We start from the raw sequence: 19,844 nt of genomic DNA, 5'->3' as shown, positions 1-19,844 counted from the left end.
TTGGCAATAAGATTTAATCATTAATGGATCGGGGACAAAAAATTTCTAGCAAGGGGAGCGCAGTGTGATAAAGGTTGGGAACCGTTGTCCTGCTTCTCAGGAGCATCGAAATGGTTAACCACTTCCCTGCCTGCAAGAAACCATTGCAACGTATTTGAAGTTACGTATAAAAGTTTCCAGGCTGCATTGGGGAAGCAAAGCCCCAAAAGGTGGAGTTTAGGCAGTTTAACAAAACAGTGGGGACCCCGACCTTGCCGTCTCTTCAAGGACATCGGCTCGGAGTTGTCTTCTGGATTAACCCCCCCTTAGTTAATGTGGGCGCTCACAGGGGCCAGAGTTGCCCACGCAGATGAGGAATTAGAAAGCGATACCAAGGTTCCCTTATTCAGGACGGCGCTGCGAGCAAATACTTATCCAATAACATTGCAGCGATTTATCCTTTCTTTTCAGTTGGCGCTGCAAACGAAAAAGGTATATCAGTTAATGTATAATATATGGGAAAACACTTCAAAATAGCAAGTATGTCTGCTTCTTTAAACGGGTGATCTACTGCCCCCCTCTTTTGCTTTATATAAAAGGTAAGTAGGGGGTCCCCTAAGTGCAGGAGTGGCCAACTCCCATTCTCGAGGGCCACCAACAGTTCAGGTTTTCAGGATATCCCTGCTTCAGCACAGGTGGCTCAATCAGTGGCTCAGTCGAAGACTGAGCCACTGATTGAGCCACCTGTGCTGATGCTGGGACTGTTTGAGCCACCTGTGCCGAAGCTGGGACTGATTGAGCCACCTGTGCTGAAGCAGGGATATCCTGATAACCTGACTGGAATTGGCCACCCCTACCTTAGTTTGAACTGGGGGGTGATTTCAGCTCCCGGGACCTCCGCTATCACGTCCTATTTTGAAGACCTCACATCACGGAGGCCAACAGCAAGCCGGGGCGGATCACGTTGCAGCTTCCTATTGACCCATGGCATTCCGCCGCCATTTTGTTTCCCCTAAAGGAGACCTGTACCTTTCTGTGCGCAAAGATCAGGAATCCGGGAGCTGAAATTAACAGGGTTCAGCTAAGGGGGGAACCCCCTGCTTCCTAACCCAAAAAGTGGGTAGGAGTAAAAAAGAAACATCCGCTGCTAGTCACTTCTCTCAGCATATCCTGCCCAAACTGCACTGAATGTGCAGATTCCCTTACCCCCTCTCACACAATATTCACTCTTCGCCTGTTCCCCTTCCTATATTCACCCCCCCCCCCCCTGTTACGTGCCTAATTTCTAAATATTCCCGGAATGTCATCTTTCTTAGAAACACTGCCGATGAGGAGGCAGTCCTAGCGGCACTTTAAAAAAAAAAAAATCCTTTTTTTGTTTTAATATACGCAGCCTTTGATTATATTTATTGAAAACTAATTACCTAAGCTGCCGATCGATTCGTTCTCCCGTGATGGATCAGCAAAGATCCTGCTTCCCGGGGTTCACTAAATGGCCGCCTCTCAGTTTCGATGGATCCTTCAGTCGGTGTAACTCAGCAGCTACAATGTATCCTGATATTACTAAATAACATTACCTATTGTTACAGTTTGCAGCTCAAACTGCTGGGAATATTGGCAACAAATTATCACAAGCAGGAAAGTGTTACAAAGTTCTTGCTGGGGAGGTGGGATAAAGCCTGCAATAGAAATCAAAGGATGCTTTAAAATTAATTTTAAATGGCATTCATCTCTCACTTTACTCTCCTCTGCCCCTCCTTACGTGTCACCCTATAAATACAGATATACATAGCTTTCGTGCAAACACACCTCTACCATACCCTGCAACTGTACTTATTTAGCATATACTTGTACCATATGTCCTGTGCCTATTAAATTCATCTGCATCCTTTGTACCTACAGTATTACTGCAAGTGGGGGAAGCTTGGAACGTTCCCCTTTGTAATGAATGCAGCTGGGAAATGTGTGACTTTTTACATTACGATCAGCCGGCTATGGGTGATCAGACACCACTTATATTTGTGTGTAAATAATATTTAACTTTATGTCATAATAATAACTTTTATTTGATACAGCGCCTTTCTTCCAATGAGACTCAAAGCGCGTCACAATTACCGCCCAGCGCGCGGTACGCAGCACATAGGAATGTTACAGACACAGTCCCTGCCCCGCAGAGCTTACAATTTATGTTGGCGGTGCCTGAGGTCACAAGGAGCCGACACCGGGAATTGAACCCGACTCATTCTCTGCGTCATTGCTCGCTGAGCCGCTCCTTCAACCCTACGTATGTACCCCCCAAAAAATCCCAAAATGACACATGTTATCAGTGATAGGATCTCTGCATTTAGTAAATAACAGGGGAGAGACGCTGTCCCCTTAGTAGGTGTCATTTGCTTGGTCGATAAAGTCGACCGATTGTCATGTTGCAGGGCGTTGTCCGCTCGGATAAACCGGGGGACCTGCTAAGCGGCGCTGTTCCTGAATAACTTGCCGCGGCTGTGACATCACTGCCAGACGTCCAGGTCCGCAGTGTACATCATTCCACCCAACGTGCTATCCGTCTACCAGTGACAGCCGCCAGGCGGAGGAAGGAACAGCTGCTTCTCAGCTGGGAGACCTTGCTTCCCCTGGCACTTCTTCATGCGCCCGGGTAGCCGTGATGTTGTGATGCGTACGACGGGGTCACCACCGATTGTCAGCGCTCCGTGGCGATGACAGATTTTTTTTGTCTGCTGCGCCGATCCCTTTGTACGCTTATTTAACTCTTTTGCTGCCAACGTTGTTTTTTTTCAATCTGCACAGCGCTGAGTATACGAGATTAAATATTAATGATAAAAGCGAATAAATATTTCGGGGTAACCCCCTCCCACCCCCCCCTCTCTCCCAAGGTGATTGGGGGTGTATTGGTTAATGGTGCCATCTGTCCCAAAACCTCTTGCAGAAAGTTTACTAGGCAGGAAAATAAGTATTCCCTAGGTCGTAAAAGAAGGTTATTTTGCTCTATCTCCTATTACTAATACATTTCCTAGTTCCAACACATTGGCCTCTGTTATTCAATTCTGGTGTGGAGCCACTTTCCCCCTGCTAGACAAGAGCTTAGCTGCATTCAACTGAATAAGGCAAAATATCTTCTTCAACACAGGGAAACTACTTCAGATCTTGTTGAATTTGGGCACAAGACGCTAAGGCTGGACACACTAAACTCCAATAAGCAAAGTAGGGTGGGTCATCGTGTTAGTCCTTTCTCCAGTGTAGTAACACAGGAGGGAGAGGGAGGAGGGGTCTGATACCTTTTGTTGGACCAACAAGTAGTTGATATGTTACAAGCTTCAACCTCTCAGGGTCCTTCATCAGGTTCCACCAGTACGACAAGCTTTCCAACCTCTCAGGGTCCTTCATCAGGTTCCACCAGTACGACAAGCTTTCCAACCTCTCAGGGTCCTTCATCAGGTTCCACCAGTACGACAAGCTTTCCAACCTCTCGGGGTCCTTCATCAGGTTCCACCAGTACGACAAACTTTCCAACCGCTCAGGGTCCTTCATCAGGTTCCCCAGTACCACAAGCTTTCCAACCGCTCAGGGTCCTTCATCAGGTTCCCCAGTACCACAAGCTTTCCAACCGCTCAGGGTCCTTCATCAGGTTCCCCAGTACCACAAGCTTTCCAACCTCTCAGGGTCCTTCATCAGGTTCCACCAGTACGACAAACTTTCCAACCGCTCAGGGTCCTTCATCAGGTTCCCCAGTACCACAAGCTTTCCAACCGCTCAGGGTCCTTCATCAGGTTCCCCAGTACCACAAGCTTTCCAACCGCTCAGGGTCCTTCATCAGGTTGGCCAGTACCACAAGCTTTCCAACCGCTCAGGGTCCTTCATCAGGTTCCCCAGTACCACAAGCTTTCCAACCTCTCAGGGTCCTTCATCAGGTTTGCCAGTACCACAAGCTTTCCAACCGCTCAGGGTCCTTCATCAGGTTCCCCAGTACCACAAGCTTTCCAACCGCTCAGGGTCCTTCATCAGGTTGGCCAGTACCACAAGCTTTCCAACCTCTCAGGGTCCTTCATCAGGTTTGCCAGTACCACAAGCTTTCCAACCGCTCAGAGTCCTTCATCAGGTTCCCCAGTACCACAAGCTTTCCAACCGCTCAGGGTCCTTCATCAGGTTCCCCAGTACCACAAGCTTTCCAACCGCTCAGGGTCCTTCATCAGGTTCCCCAGTACCACAAGCTTTCCAACCGCTCAGAGTCCTTCATCAGGTTCCCCAGTACCACAAGCTTTCCAACCTCTCAGGGTCCTTCATCAGGTTCCCCAGTACCACAAGCTTTCCAACCGCTCAGGGTCCTTCATCAGGTTCCCCAGTACCACAAGCTTTCCAACCGCTCAGGGTCCTTCATCAGGTTCCCCAGTACCACAAGCTTTCCAACCTCTCAGAGTCCTTCATCAGGTTCCCCAGTACCACAAGCTTTCCAACCTCTCAGAGTCCTTCATCAGGTTCCCCAGTACCACAAGCTTTCCAACCGCTCAGGGTCCTTAATCAGGTTAGCCAGTACCACAAGCTTTCCAACCTCTCAGAGTCCTTCATCAGGTTCCCCAGTACCACAAGCTTTCCAACCTCTCGGGGTCCTTCATCTGGTATGGCAGAGCCGTATGGTTGGAGAGCTTGTATCATATCTACTACCCCTATCATACCCCTACTCCCTCTCCCTCCTAAACTCCGAAAAGGCGTATTGAAGCTTGAGGCCGCTCTAACCTACATTGTCTTGAATAGCGGTTAGCGCAGGACTGGGCTCTGACGCCGCTCATCAGAGCGTAGTGATTCCTGTCCTAATGGCGTTCGTGCGATGGAGCTGATGTGCGAGACGGCCGCATGAGACTGATTGAGCCACCTGTGCTGAAGCAGGGACTGATTGAGCCACCTGTGCTGAAGCAGGGACTGATTGAGCCACCTGTGCTGAAGCAGGGACTGATTGAGCCACCTGTGCTGAAGCAGGGACTGATTGAGCCACCTGTGCTGAAGCAGGGACTGATTGAGCCACCTGTGCTGAAGCAGGGACTGATTGAGCCACCTGTGCTGAAGCAAAGATATCCTGAAAACCTGGCCTGTTGGGGTCCCTTGAGGACTGGAATTTGCCACCCCGTCTATATAAACATTCCCTCTTGATACAAGGAATATCAGAGTATGATTGGTGTAGGGTCTCATCTAGCACATCTCTAGCGCCTGATTGGCACTATCTCACCTTAATGAATAGCCCACTTAGAATCACAGCAGGATATCTACGGAGTGTTACAGTATAGACAACAACCCAACATAAATGATTTGTTTTAAGGCAGGGGTGGCTGACTCCAATCCTACAGGGAGACCAACAGGTCAGGTTTTCTGGATATCCCTGCTTCAGCACAGGTGGCTCAGTCTTTGACTGGGCGACTGATTGAGACAACTGTGCTGAATCAGGCGCTGATTGTGCCACCTGTGCTGAAGCAGGGATATCCTGAAAACCTGACCTGTTGGTGGCTCTTGAGAACTGGAGTTGCCCCCCCCTCTGTTTTAAGGAGACACAACAGCTGTGTTTTTCGACTTTTACTTCCTGTTCCAGTTGTTATACTACTATAATATACTATGTTATAATACTATAACCTAACTCCGTGTGTTATGGGCCTCTCTGGCAGTGCAGGGGTTAAGGACAGCACAACTATTTCCTCTGCAACCAAAAAACAAAGTCTTTTAAACCCAGAAAGCCCCCCCTTAATCACAGATTATGGGCTCAGCGTGGGTTATATAGGCTCAGAGGCATAATATCCGATCATCCATCTGGCGTCCTTTGTGGTAACGTAACTATGTCAGGCTTCATTCCCCCCGGGGCGGGGAAGCACAGTGTGAAATGCAGCTGGGTATTAGGCTTCCTCTATGGACCAGATGAACCAGACAGTGGAATCAGCTTTAATGCCACTGGGACCCAAGGACTAACCCGACAGAGAAAACATTAAGGGTACATTGATCACATCTCTCGCTGGGGGGATTTGAAACATATTTTAAAAGGGTCAGCCCGGTCACTGACAAGTATAGGAATGTATATCAGTATAAAACCTCACTCCCTGACTGCCCCGCACCTCTGGAATTCCCTTCCCCTCAATATTCGACTTGCACCCTCTCTATCCACATTTAAGACCCATCTTTAAACACACATCTTTAACGCACCATATGAGTAGCTCCGTGGCTGATGCTATATACTTCATACACTGACCTTGGTCCCTTGCAAACACACTTACCAGAACACCCTCCTACTGTCTCTGTACGCTCTTCCTATCTCCCACATAGAGCGTAAGCTCTTCGGGGCAGGGGACTCCTTTTTCCTTATGTTACTTTTATGTTTCTTTTTCTCAGTATTTGCTATATTATTCTGTCCTGTGAAGTGCTATGTACCTGGATGGCACTATATAAATACAGGTGTGTGTGTGTGTCCGGAAATAATTGGACACTGACACAATTTTCATCATTTTGGCTCTGTACGCCACCACAATGGATTTGGAATGAAACAACCGAGATGCAATAGAAATGAAGACTTTCAGCTTTAATTCAGGGGGTTGAACAAAAATATTATATGAAACGTTTAGGAATTACAACCATTTTCATACACAGTCCCCTTATTTCAGGGGCTCAAATGTAATTGGACAAATTAACACAATCATAAATAAAATGTTCGTTTTTAATTCTTTGTCGAGAATCCTTTGCAGGCAATGACTGCTTGAAGTCTGGAACGCATGGACATCACCAAACACTGGGTTTCCTCCTTTGTGATGCTTTGCCAGAACTTCACTGCAGCTGTCTTCAGTTGTTGTTTGTTCGTGGGTCTTTCTGCCTTAAGTTTTGTCTTCAGCAAGTGAAATGCATGCTCGATCGGGTTGAGATCAGGTGATTAACTCGGCCATTGCAGAATATTCACTTCTTTGCCTTAAAAACTCCTGGGTTGCTTTCGCAGTATGTTTTGTGTCATTGTCCATCTGTAAAGTGATGTGCCGTCCAATCAACTTCGCTGAATTTGGCTGAATCTGGGCAGACAATATATCCCTATACACTTTAGAATTCATCTGGCTGCTTCTGTCTTCTGTCACATCATCAATAAACACTAGTGACCCAGTACCATTGTAAGCCATGCATGCCCATGCCATCACACTTCCTCCACCGTGTTTTATAGATGATGTGGTATGCTTCGGATCATGAGCCGTTCCAAGCCTTCTCCATACTTTTTTCTTCCCATCATTCTGGTACAGGTTGATCTTAGTTTCATCTGTCCAGAGAATGCTGTTCTAAAACTGGGCTGGCTTTTTTAGATATTGTTTGGCAAAATCTAATCTGGCCTTTCTATTCTTGAGGCTTATGAATGGTTTGCACCTTGTGGTTAACCCTCTGTATTTTCTCTCATGAAGTCTTCTCTTTATGGTAGACTTGGATAATGATATGCCTACCTCCTGGAGAGTGTTCTTCACTTAGCTGGATGTTGTGACAGGTTTTCTTTTCCATGGAAAGGATCCTACGATCATCCACCACTGTTGTCTTCCATGGATGTCCAGGCCTTTTTGTGTTGCAGAGCTCACCAGTACGTTCTTTTTTTCTCAGAATGTACCAAACTGTTGTTTTGGCCACTCCTAATGTTCCTGCTATCTCTCTGATGGATTTTTTTTTTTTTGCAGCCTAAGGATGCCCTGTTTCACTGGCATTGAGAGCTCCTTTGACCGCATGTTGTGGGTTCACAGCAACAGTTTCCAAATGCGAATGCCACACCTGGAATCAACTCCAGACCTTTTACCTGCTTAATTGATGATGAAATAACAAAGGAATAGCCCACACCTGTCCATGAAACAGCTTTTGAGTCAATTGTCCAATTACTTTTGGTCCCTTGAAAAAGAGGGGGCTACATATTAAAGAGATGTAATTCCTAAACCCTTCCTCCAATTTGGATGTGAATACCTTCAAATTAAAGCTGATAGACTGCACTTAAAGCCCATATTCATTATCTAACTGTAACTTGAATTTATTTTGGTACACAGCCGAAATAACAAAACTTGTATCAGTGTCCAATTATTTCCGGACCTAACTGTATACATACATACATGTGCAGTGAGGGAAAGCGCTCAGATATTAAACGTACTGTTGTCTCTAAGATGTTTGTTTGGAGATGGGACTTTTAGGAACGCGGATATGTATGAAAATAAAAGGAATAAAGATGGACAGAGTAAAATAATTAAACTAAAAGGAAGAGGAAAAATCCAGGGGATCAGAGAAAGAAAAAGTGACAGAGCGAGGAATCTGGGTTCGGTTTTTTTTTCTACGGACTTTGGCTGATTTTGTTCTACTTCCTTTAAGCAGATTTCACTGAAGGCTGGAAGTATGTAGACATACTCAGAATCATTATACAATGCGACATGTTGGCTCTGAAGTGTGGGGGGGGGGAGGGGGACAAGGGTTCCAAGCCCCTGTGCATATCTGGCACTTATCGTGTCCCCAATGTCAGCCAATCTCTCCCGAGGAAAACCGCAGAGAGGAATAGTTTGGGAGGGATGTGTGATCCTTAGCCATCGGGAGAAGACTTGCACGACTTGATATCTAGCAAAAACCAAAGCTAATGGCACCTTAAAGGTTAAAGGCCCAATCCGCCCTAACTAACCTCCGTGTTTTTTTTACAGGATCCGTTTCCCGAGAAACTTACTGGTAACGTTTTTACTTCCTGGTTTTTAAGGGGCATTTAAATGGCCATCCAATTGGAAGCCAATACCGATGATGTCACAGCTTCCTATTGGCCTGGAGATTTAGCAGCTGTCTTGTTTCCCCTGGAGGGAGATTTAAACTTGGTAACTTCACCTTCAGGAACTGTGGGGACCCAGAGCTGTAAATAGTGGTGTTTGGCACAGGGCGATGCCCCCCAAAAATGTAGTACAAGGAACTGATCCGTTCCATTAATGAAGAATGTGGACTAAATGTCAAATGTTCCTCCAATTATTTAAAAAGATGATAAAAGGAAAAATGAATCATGTTCAAATAGATCACACAGTTCTGACCAAGGTAACATTCTTATATGTTCAAAGTAACAGCACACAACACTCATGCCGTTGTATAAAACAGTATTGAGTATATCTCCAAGCGTAACTCCACGGGAACTAAGCCTCCCTACTGCTGCACTGCTGCAAAAACAAGTATCACCAGGCGTGTCATAATAAAACTTCAACGCTCTAATATGTTGAAGAAGCCTGCTCCTTTTTTCCGTGACGTTATTCTGCAGAAGAAGACTTTGTTTGATCGCCTGACTCCCCCGCTTACGCAGAACCTGCTCTGATGCACTGCTCCATTATCTGCTTGCAGTTTTATTTTTCCATTGAATGGTTACGTAGTGTTAAAAAAAAAAACACACGCACAACGGATTCTACCTTATATGTTCATAATGCTCCATTGAAGTATTTATGAACCCTCATTCAAGTAGCATGAATTAGCCTAGTAACTGCAGGGCTGTTTGTGGATCCCCCCCCTACCCCCCAATTGGACACAAGGAAGGGAGAGATGACCCTCGCCCCTTACACGCTTTGTTGTAGTGCCACCTAAAAGCTGTTGGAATTTGGCGCCTTAAATAATAATAATAATAGCATGTTCTTGTATAGCGCTGCTAGTTTTACGAAGCGCTTTACAGAGACATTTTGCAGACACAGGTCCCTGCCCCGTGGAGCTTACAATCTATGTTTATTTGGTGCCTGAGGCACAGGGGTATAAAGTGACTTGCCCAAGGTCACAAGGAGCTGACACCGGGAATTGAACCAGACTCCCTTGCTTCAAACTCTCAGTGCCAGTTGGTGGCTTTACTCACTGAGCCATCCCTAAACTCAAACCCACTGAAATGTTTGGGTAAAAAAAACCACCCGAAAATAAAGAACTTGGTGAACAATTGCCGTTTTCCGGTTCATCTCCCCCTGTATTGTAAGGATATTATGATAACCCTGTATAATAGGCGTTGGCAGTTCTCGGGGGGGTGGGGGGGAATGATGCAAGAGAACCCCGTATCACGTTAATATAAAGTGGATGAGCAAGTTCATAGTTAAAGGCGTGAGGGCTTAACGGGCCTAACCTTTCGATTTTTACCTTGCCTACAAATTGTTGACAACACAGTTTTTTCTTTGTGGAAGTTAAATTAGGCCAGAGCTTTATTTGTTATTGAACAATATTACATGGTTACATAGTTACACGGTTACATAGTTACATAGTAGATGAGGTTGAAAGAAGACATGCGTCCATCAAGTTCAGCCTACGCTAAATTTATACGACAGATCCTATATCCGTACTTACAGTGTATTGATCCAGAGGAAGGCAAACACAAAACCCCAGTGACTCATTATCCAATGATATCTCCTAAGGGGGAAAATACAAATATTGCCCAAAACCTGCAGCCAGCCGGCTAGCACCCCGGGGTGCGTCCTGCAAGTAGTATTGCGGGAGAGCATTACGCCACGTCCGGGTCTCACACCGCTCGGGAAAGCTCCACGCTCAGTCCTCCCCCTACCCCCCATTTTTGGCAGCCTGGGCCTCATCGCTGAAGTTGGCGCCCGGCTTCCTAAGACTTGGGCAGGTGGGCAGCACGGCCCCCGTAAATCGGCGCCTCTGGCCCGCCCAATCTCTTCTGGGACTTAACCACCGGCCCAACCGCATAAGTTGGCGCCGTTCTTCTTAGCATTTCCCGGCGCCCTTAAACTGGCGGGCGCGAGCGTTCCCGCCGAAGCTGTGAAAGCAACATAAACGTAGACAGAGAATTAGTACATTTTCTGCCGGGGCACAGGGTGCTTCAACCCCAGGCCCGCCTACTTCTCTCATCAGTCAATAGTCCATTGACTCTCCCACCTCGTCCTCCTCCTCCCCCCTCCTCCTCCTCCTCACCCCCTCCACCCCCCACACCTCACTGTTGACCTGTGCGCCATAGTTTCAATAGCCCCGTGGGAGGGGCGGAGATCCGACCGATCCTCCATCTTGGGAGGCTCTTCTGCCCTTCCGGAGGCGACGGTCTCGTTCTGCGGCCTCGTTCCCTCTCCTCGAGTCGCGCGGAGAATATTAATAAACTCGACACATATACGTCTTTCGCGTTTTTGACGTTTAAACCTTCTCCGCGCGCTAGGAGGCACGGCAATGTGCGGCAGGCCCCTCTGGCAGGGAATGGGTTAACAACGGAGCGCTAACGCCATGTAAGCCGGTGTACAACGCACTCAGGGTATCGGAAACCTCAACAAACCTACCGTTCCCCTGCACCAAACGCGATACTATAACTCTGCGCTATTTCAACATGTACGTGCAGTTAAATGATGATACTTTGTGAGATTTACATGTAGCCTCCTACTGTCTTAGTTTAGTGGGACCACTACATCTTTTGGGCCCTGTCACACCAGCGGTCCCTATTAAACTGAACGGCTGGTGAACTTTCCGTAGGAATTGCGTGAGAGTTCCCTCGTCGGGCAAGAGTCCAGGACCCAATTTTTATGTTGTAGGGTCCGAATATATAACAATAACAGATTCAAAGTAACACCTTTTCCTTCGTGATTGCAACCCCTGCGTTACCTTTGTATCCTGCAACCCGATCGAACGCCACATAGAGTGTAAGCTCTTCTGGGCAGGGCGTCCTATTCCTAATGTGTTTTGTCTATAGCGTGCGCCTCTTATTATTAAGTCCCGGCGCGTTACTGCACTGAAGCGCCGCGTACATGGACGGCGCTAAGCGAATAAAGGTACGCCTATGTACATGGCCTGGGGGGGGGGGGTGTTATCATGCGCTGAAGCGTGGGAGCACTTGCACGCGGCATGTTCCCCTTTTACATGAACACTTTAGTGTTTAATCGTTTCCAATTGTATGCTTCCCGCGCTTAACCCCTTCAGCACCCTGTTGATCTACAGAGGAGACACCCTGGAGCAGAGGTGGCCAGCTCCGGTCCTCAAGGGCCACAACAGTTTCGATTTTAAGGATATCCCTGCTTCAGCACAGGGGGCTCAGTCGAAGCTATCCACCTGTGCTGAAGCAGGGATATCCTTAAGGCCTGACCCGTTGGCGGCCCTTGAGGACTCGAGTTGGCCACTCCTGCCCCAGGTTTGAAGCAATGGGGATCTCTGGAGCTTATCCCTGTTAGTTTCGGCTTCGGGGACCCCCTACTTTCTGAGATACCGTAGGGGGCGCCAGTATCTCCTGCTCTGGTTTAAAGCCCCCTGTCACATGGGCCAATAGGAAGCCGCCTATTGCACCACGGCCCATGTGATGGGGCAGCAGCTAAACCTGAGCAGGAGATACCGGCGCCCCCGAAGGAGCTAAGTATCTCAGGAAGTAGGGGGTCCCCGGAGCAGAAATTAATGGGGTTCAGCTCCGGAGGCCGCCTGCTTCCTGCCTAGGGAGGGGGGGGGGATATGTTTTTCTTTGTGGGGGGCATCCTTAATAGTGTTTGCCCAAGAGCTGTACATACCCTACGGAGGGGGTGGGAATGTTCTTACCCTACGGATGGGGGTGGGAAGGTTCTTGCCCTACGGAGGGGGTGGGAATGTTCTTACCCTACGGATGGGGGTGGGAATGTTCTTACCCTACGGATGGGGGTGGGATTGTTCTTACTCTACGGAGGGGGTGGGATTGTTCTTACCCTGCGGATGGGGGTGGGAATGTTCTTACCCTACGGATGGGGGTGGGATTGTTCTTACCCTACGGAGGGGGTGGGAATGTTCTTACCCTACGGAGGGGGTGGGAATGTTCTTACCCTACGGAGGGGATGGGAAGGTTCTTACCCTACGGAGGGGGTGGGAATGTTCTTACCCTACGGATGGGGGTGGGAAGGTTCTTGCCCTACGAAGGGGGTGGGAATGTTCTTACCCTACGGAGGGGGTGGGAATGTTCTTACCCTATGGATGGGGGTGGGAATGTTCTTGCCCTACGGATGGGGGTGGGAAGGTTCTTGCCCTACGGAGGGGGGTGGGAAGGTTCTTACCCTACGGAGGGGGTGGGAATGTTCTTACCCTACGGAGGGGGTGGGAAGGTTCTTACCCTACGGAGGGGGCTGGGAATGTTCTTACCCTACGGATGGGGGTGGGAAGGTTCTTACCCTACGGAGGGGGGTGGGAAGGTTCTTACCCTACGGATGGGGGTGGGAATGTTCTTACCCTACGGATGGGGGTGGGAATGTTCTTACCCTACGGAGGGGGTGGGAATGTTCTTACCCTACGGATGGGGTGGGAATGTTCTTACCCTACGGATGGGGGTGGGATTGTTCTTACCCTACGGATGGGGGTGGGAATGTTCTTACCCTACGGATGGGGTGGGATTGTTCTTACCCTACGGAGGGGGTGGGATTGTTCTTACCCTACGGAGGGGGTGGGAATGTTCTTACCCTGCAGATGGGGGTGGGAATGTTCTTACCCTACGGATGGGGTTGGGAATGTTCTTACCCTACGGATGGGGTGGGATTGTTCTTACCCTACGGAGGGGGTGGGATTGTTCTTACCCTGCGTATGGGGGTGGGAATGTTCTTACCTTACGGAGGGGGTGGGAAGGTTCTTGCCCTACGGAGGGGGGTAGGAAGGTTCTTACCCTACGGAGGGGGTGGGAAGGTTCTTGCCCTATGGAGGGGGTGGGAAGTGTCACGGGAGACTCCTGTGGCGGGTAGGATCTCGGTGGCCGGAACAGCACGAGCGTAGTAGGGGTCACAAGCAGAGGTCCAAGGCAGGCGGCAGGCAGCGAAGTCAGGTACAAGCAGGGGTCCGAGGCAGGCGGCAGGCAGCGAAGTTAGGTACAAGCAGAGGTCGGCAACGAGGAGACTGGAACAGGACAGGCGGGGCAGGACAGGGACTAAGAACAGGGAGCAGGGACTGAGACCGGGGAGCAGGAATAACCAGGGACAAGCCAGATTACTAGCAAGGGCTTTTACTGTGAGCAGACTCAAATACAGGTACAGGTACAGGTACAGGAAACAGGTCAGGATCAAAGACAGGCATGAGCATACTGCAGGAGTCTGACTAGCAAGCAAAGGCAAAAGCAACAGACAGGAAGCAAGCTATAAAGGACAGAGACAGGAGCAACAAGAAGACAGACAGACAGAGGAACCCAGAGCCAACAGAAGACAGCAGCACACCCAGTGGACAAGGAAGCTATGGCTAGGCAGGAGGTCTAGGCAATCCTGACATTACTCCCCCCTCTCAGGAGCGTTCTCCGGACGATCCTCCAGGCTCTTCCCGGAGGCCTTGATGAAACGGCGACTCAAGGTGACCCACCTCTGGTGGCTTGTCAGTGGGCAGAGGGTACTCCAGATCATTGTCGTGCACAATCTGGAAGTTCTTCACAGATGCGTGTGTGACACGCCCGTGGAAGTTGAACACGTAAGACTGAGTGTCATCATTCCACACGGGGGCCTTATTGTGCAGCTCGATGATGTTCTCCTGACACTTGTTCTGCCATTTAGACAGCAGGCTCTCCGAATCATTGTGTGGCTGGAAAGGGATGCGCTCGTGATTGAAATTCTTTCCGGGAATGAGAACCGCCATCTTCCGGGGACCCTTAAACCCGAGGACGTTAGTTTCATAGCAAATAGCCGCCAGTTCTTGCCGGGACGCTGCATTCTCTGACTGTCCCTGAGCCCTGGCTGGGCTAACACCGCGGTCAAACACTGTAAACTTGGTCCCCATTAGGTTGGATCGGAGTTTGCCAGTAAAACTGCCCGCCTCCCGGGACATGTCGGTCGGATCAATAGATATCAAGTAGTTGGACGTTTTACTCTTCTTTCTCTTCCTCCCAGCGAGAAGAAAGAGCTTGTGGTTTTCGTCCCGCTCCAGGTGCATGTAGTAGGTGGGGTACAGTCCTCGGTCCATCACTTTCTTGTCTCGGCTGATCCGACATCTGACGGTGACACCGCGTGGCGCGGGGCGCAGAACAAACTCCTTCAGGTCGCCCACTTCCCCCACGTCTCCAGGAGGACTGAGAGGGGATGTCTCTGTGGAACCAGAGTCTGAAAGAGACTTTCTGCTGGAGGCAGAACCGGGCCGTGCTCTCCCAGACCTCTCCTCCTCCAGCGAGGCTCTGGTTATGCTCAGTGTGACCTTCAGCTCCTCATGCTGTTCTTTGGGGACACACTGGGTACTCAAATACTCTTCCAGCATCTTTATCTTGTAGGCAGTCTGGAAACTTTCCTCCTGCAATACTCGCTGTCTCTCTTCAGCATTCACCCATCTCTCCTTGGCGTCCTGCAGATGTGCACGTAGTTCTCGCAGCTGACTCTGCAGCATATTCTCTGCCTGAGTGCGCCGCTCCAGGGAGACACGTTCCTCTTGCAGCACTCTCTCTGCATTCTGCAGTGCTGTCTGCATATCCAACTTTTCCTGGGCCAACTGCTTCTTCTCCTCTCCTAATTCATGGAGTTTCTTATCTCCTTCACTGACCTGGACACAGAGATTCTTGCACTTCTGGGTTACCATTTCAAAACTGCTATTTAATCCTTCGAAGATCTCTCTCAAAGAACGTAGTTCTATGTTGAAGTGGCAATTCTTCTCCTCAGAGGCTTCCAGTTTTGCGCCAACTTGAGCCATGAAATTCTGGTACTGCGCATTATTAGCATAGGCCTTCTCCAGCTTACTTGACAGGATTACCCTGTCCCTCTCCAACTGCTCTCTTTCTTTCTCCTGGAGAACACACTTAGCAATTGCTGAAGATAGACAGCTTTGTAGTGCAATCTTGGCCTCTTGCTCCTTATCTAAACGTTCATAAAGACAATCAATCGCTTTCTGTGCAGCTTGAAGCGTCTGAGTAGGAGCATCTTTCTTCTCTTCCACTATTCTTGGGCTACGTCTGTGAGTTGCCTTAAGCTGCAGCATATCTCTTTCATCAAATGCAGACTCTGAGGTTAAATTTTCATTCTTAATTCCTTCTGCAACTTCCACAGTAATGCCTCCCTTCTTCTTCTTCTTCTTCCTTGCTTTGAGAAGTTCTGAAGAATCAGTGGTACTGTGTTCACATTTACTGCTCAAGACTGTTTGAGTGGGAGCCATAATTAAACCACACTTCCCAAGACACCAGTAAAGAGGAAATGTGTTTTTAAAACAGAAGCATTAGAATGAACAACAGGAATATTAGACACAGAGAGACACAAGATAGGAGAGCTGACCCTTAAAGACTTTAACATCAGTCACAGAGATTATAAATGCAAGGAAAAAACATAGACAGAGAAACCTGCAGTTATATCTGAATCTTTAGGCATTAGGCGTAGGGATATCAGACAGACAGAGAAAACCTGCAGTTACATCTAAATCCTTATGCATCAGGCGTAGGGATATCATATAGACAAAGAAAACCTGCAGTTGAATCTGAAACTTTTGATATCAGGCATAGAAATATCATAGACAGCAGGAAACTAATCCAGAGAAAACTTATAGTTAGATCTGAAACTTTTGACATTGAACATAGGAATATCAGATAGAGAACCCTGCAGTCAAATCTGAAACCTTTGATATCAGGCGTAGGGATATCATATGTTGCAGAGAAACAAACTTTAGGGGAACTTGCAGGTAAACCTGAAACCTTAGCACCAATCATATGAAAAACTATAGATGCAAGAAAATCAAAGCATGCAGCAACAAAATAATGGGAGCACTTTTGTCTTTTGAAATGAAGACCCTGTGAACAGCAGTAAATCAAGGTAACCGTCCTAAATAGAAATGTGAGTCTGAAAATCTGCAGTGGCCCACCCACAATGCAGAGACAATTCTTGTCCAGGTAATGAAAGTCTCAAAATGGCAAAAACAGGTACTGCAGGGAAGGGTCTTTTTTATAATAGGGAATTCTTCTCAGGGAGAAAGTGGCACAAAAAACCCTGCAGAAACCTTTGCAAAAATAAACATCTCAAAGAAAGCTGCAATAGTCGGTAGTAACAGTTCTAGTCTCAGAAAAAAAATGTTTTTTCGTTATGAACGCAATAATTCTTGCAGAACACTTAGCAGCAACGACAAAAAAACCTTTCAAAATCCCAACTTGGATTTCCAAAAAAGAAACGAAAGTACTTATCTTCAACCATGCGGATGTGGTCTGCTGCAGCAGGCAGGAAAGGGTGCAGGCAGAAGAAGAATCTGTTCCAGCGAGATCCAGAAGTGGCCTTTGCTTTCTGTCACGGGAGACTCCTGTGGCGGGTAGGATCTCGGTGGCCGGAACAGCACGAGCGTAGTAGGGGTCACAAGCAGAGGTCCAAGGCAGGCGGCAGGCAGCGAAGTCAGGTACAAGCAGGGGTCCGAGGCAGGCGGCAGGCAGCGAAGTTAGGTACAAGCAGAGGTCGGCAACGAGGAGACTGGAACAGGACAGGCGGGGCAGGACAGGGACTAAGAACAGGGAGCAGGGACTGAGACCGGGGAGCAGGAATAACCAGGGACAAGCCAGATTACTAGCAAGGGCTTTTACTGTGAGCAGACTCAAATACAGGTACAGGTACAGGTACAGGAAACAGGTCAGGATCAAAGACAGGCATGAGCATACTGCAGGAGTCTGACTAGCAAGCAAAGGCAAAAGCAACAGACAGGAAGCAAGCTATAAAGGACAGAGACAGGAGCAACAAGAAGACAGACAGACAGAGGAACCCAGAGCCAACAGAAGACAGCAGCACACCCAGTGGACAAGGAAGCTATGGCTAGGCAGGAGGTCTAGGCAATCCTGACAGGAAGGTTCTTGCCCTACGGATGGGGGTGGGAAGGTTCTTACCCTACGGAGGGGTTGGGAAGGTTCTTGCCCTACGGAGGGGGGTGGGAAGGTTCTTACCCTACGGAGGGGGTGGGAAGGTTCTTGCCCTACGGAGGGGGGTGGGAAGGTTCTTACCCTACGGATGGGGGTGGGAATGTTCTTACCCTGCGGATGGGGGTGGGAATGTTCTTACCCTACGGAGGGGGTGGGAATGTACTTACCCTACGGACAGGGGTGGGAATGTTCTTACCCTACGGACGGGGGTGGGAATGTTCTTACCCTGCGGATGGGGGTGGGAATGTTCTTACCCTGCAGATGGGGGTGGGAATGTTCTTACCCTACGGATGGGGTGGGAAGGTTCTTACCCTGCGGATGGGGGTGGGAATGTTCTTACCCTGCAGATGGGGGTGGGAATGTTCTTACCCTACGGATGGGGTGGGAAGGTTCTTACCCTACGGATGGGGGTGGGAATGTTCTTACCCTGCAGATGGGGGTGGGAATGTTCTTACCCTACGGATGGGGGTGGGAAGGTTCTTGCCCTACGGATGGGGGTGGGAATGTTCTTACCCTACGGATGGGGAGGGGAAGGTTCTTACCCTACGGATGGGGGTGGGAATGTTCTTACCCTATGGATGGGGGTGGGAATGTTCTTACCCTATGGATGGGCCTGCCTTGAAGCCATTATGTCATGGCCTGCAGCTCGGTTTTTAGAAGCTGTAGACATGATGGAGGCGGGGGGGGGGGGGAGGAGGAGGTGAATCCAGCCACCGGAACCCGGAACCGATCACGAGATACTTACTGGTGAAGTAACCGGGTATATATACATCTCCCTCCTGGGAAAACAAAATGGCTGCCAAATCTCAGGCTAATAGGAAGCCTCCACATCATGGACTGGAGCCATTTAAATCCCCTTTAACAACCAGGAAGTAATAGCAGCAACATCACGGTTAAGTATCTTGATAATCGGCGTGTCGCCGGAGCTTAAAATAGCGCAGTCCAGCTCTGGAGGATCCCCCCCGCCCCGTTTCCAATGGGGAAGATTACTGCTTTAATGCGTATCAAGGGCTGAGAGAAGACGCCCCACATGTGGGATTCCTGGAAGCCCACGTCCCAGACACACTCTCGCTGCGTAAGAGGCAGATCCCACTAATAACCCTTTGAACTAGTAGCGTGATGCACATTACCATACCCTGCATATAAGCAGCACCTGCACCCACCACGCAGCTGGATTAGCTTCTGCATTCTTAATGTCACCCCGATGTCCATGTTAGGGTAGCTTTGGGTTACAGACATTCCTGCGTTCGGTTCTGGCTGTTATTACATGTAATAAGAGGCAGATGCAGAAGTTGAAGGCAGCAGCAAGCTCTGTTTACTTTCCTTTTCCGAAACCTGTGACATGTTACAGGGCACTCCGTACAAGGTCGGAGGGAGGATTGTATGTCTGTACAGGGGTCGACGTAGCAAGGCAGAATAATAAGTGTGTTTAGACAGGTTGCTTCGATTTGTGGAGCAGAACTGTTTTCTTACATCTGGTGCAGACCTATACCCCTTCAGATGTGGAGGATTTGGGGGGCAAATAATAGGGAAAAAGGACAGACGCAGAATGTGATACATCTCATTATAATCTGTGCACCGTGTAACTCCCCCCAGCTCCTCCTACTGACACCCCTCAAATCACACGCTGGGGCAAAGACGCAGAATGTGATACATCTCATAATCTGTGCACCATGTAACTCCCCCCAGCTCCTCCTACTGACACCCCTCAAATCACACTCTGGGGCAGAGAGACGCAGAATGTGATACATCTCATTATAATCTGTGCGTCATGTAACTCCCCCCAACTCCTCCTACTGACACCCCTCAAATCATACGCTGGGGCAAAGACGCAGAATGTGATACATCTCATTATAATCTGTGCACCATGTAACTCCCCCCAACTCCTCCTACTGACACCCCTCAAATCACACTCTGGGGCAGAGAGACGCAGAATGTGATACATCTCATTATAATCTGTGCACCATGTAACTCTCCCCAACTCCTCCTACTGACACCCCTCAAATCCCACGCTGGGGCAGAGAGACGCAGAATGTGATACATCTCATAATCTGTGAATAAATAATGATGGTAACAAGACCAGTGTCTCACCAGTGGCACAATGATT

At 48.7% G+C, this 19,844-nt stretch overlaps 2 protein-coding genes across 2 annotated transcripts in view; one reads left to right on the top strand and one right to left on the bottom strand.

Moving 5' to 3' along the window:
- PITPNC1 (phosphatidylinositol transfer protein cytoplasmic 1) overlaps nucleotides 1–19,844 on the top strand; it is a 164,468-nt gene that overhangs the window by 46,752 nt on the left and 97,872 nt on the right. The gene's annotated exons all lie outside the window — the stretch shown is intronic.
- LOC142472786 (uncharacterized) lies at nucleotides 13,642–17,656 on the bottom strand. Its single transcript, XM_075579964.1, has one exon. It carries the CDS (start codon nucleotides 16,006–16,008, stop codon nucleotides 14,167–14,169), a length of 1,842 nt encoding a protein of 613 aa, XP_075436079.1. The 5' UTR covers nucleotides 16,009–17,656; the 3' UTR covers nucleotides 13,642–14,166.

This window comes from Ascaphus truei, chromosome 22 (assembly GCF_040206685.1).
Source record: "Ascaphus truei isolate aAscTru1 chromosome 22, aAscTru1.hap1, whole genome shotgun sequence".
Classification (NCBI taxonomy): Eukaryota; Metazoa; Chordata; class Amphibia; order Anura; family Ascaphidae; genus Ascaphus; species Ascaphus truei.
Note: the sequence above shows the minus strand (reverse complement) of the source record. Positions and strands in the feature narration are given on the sequence as shown.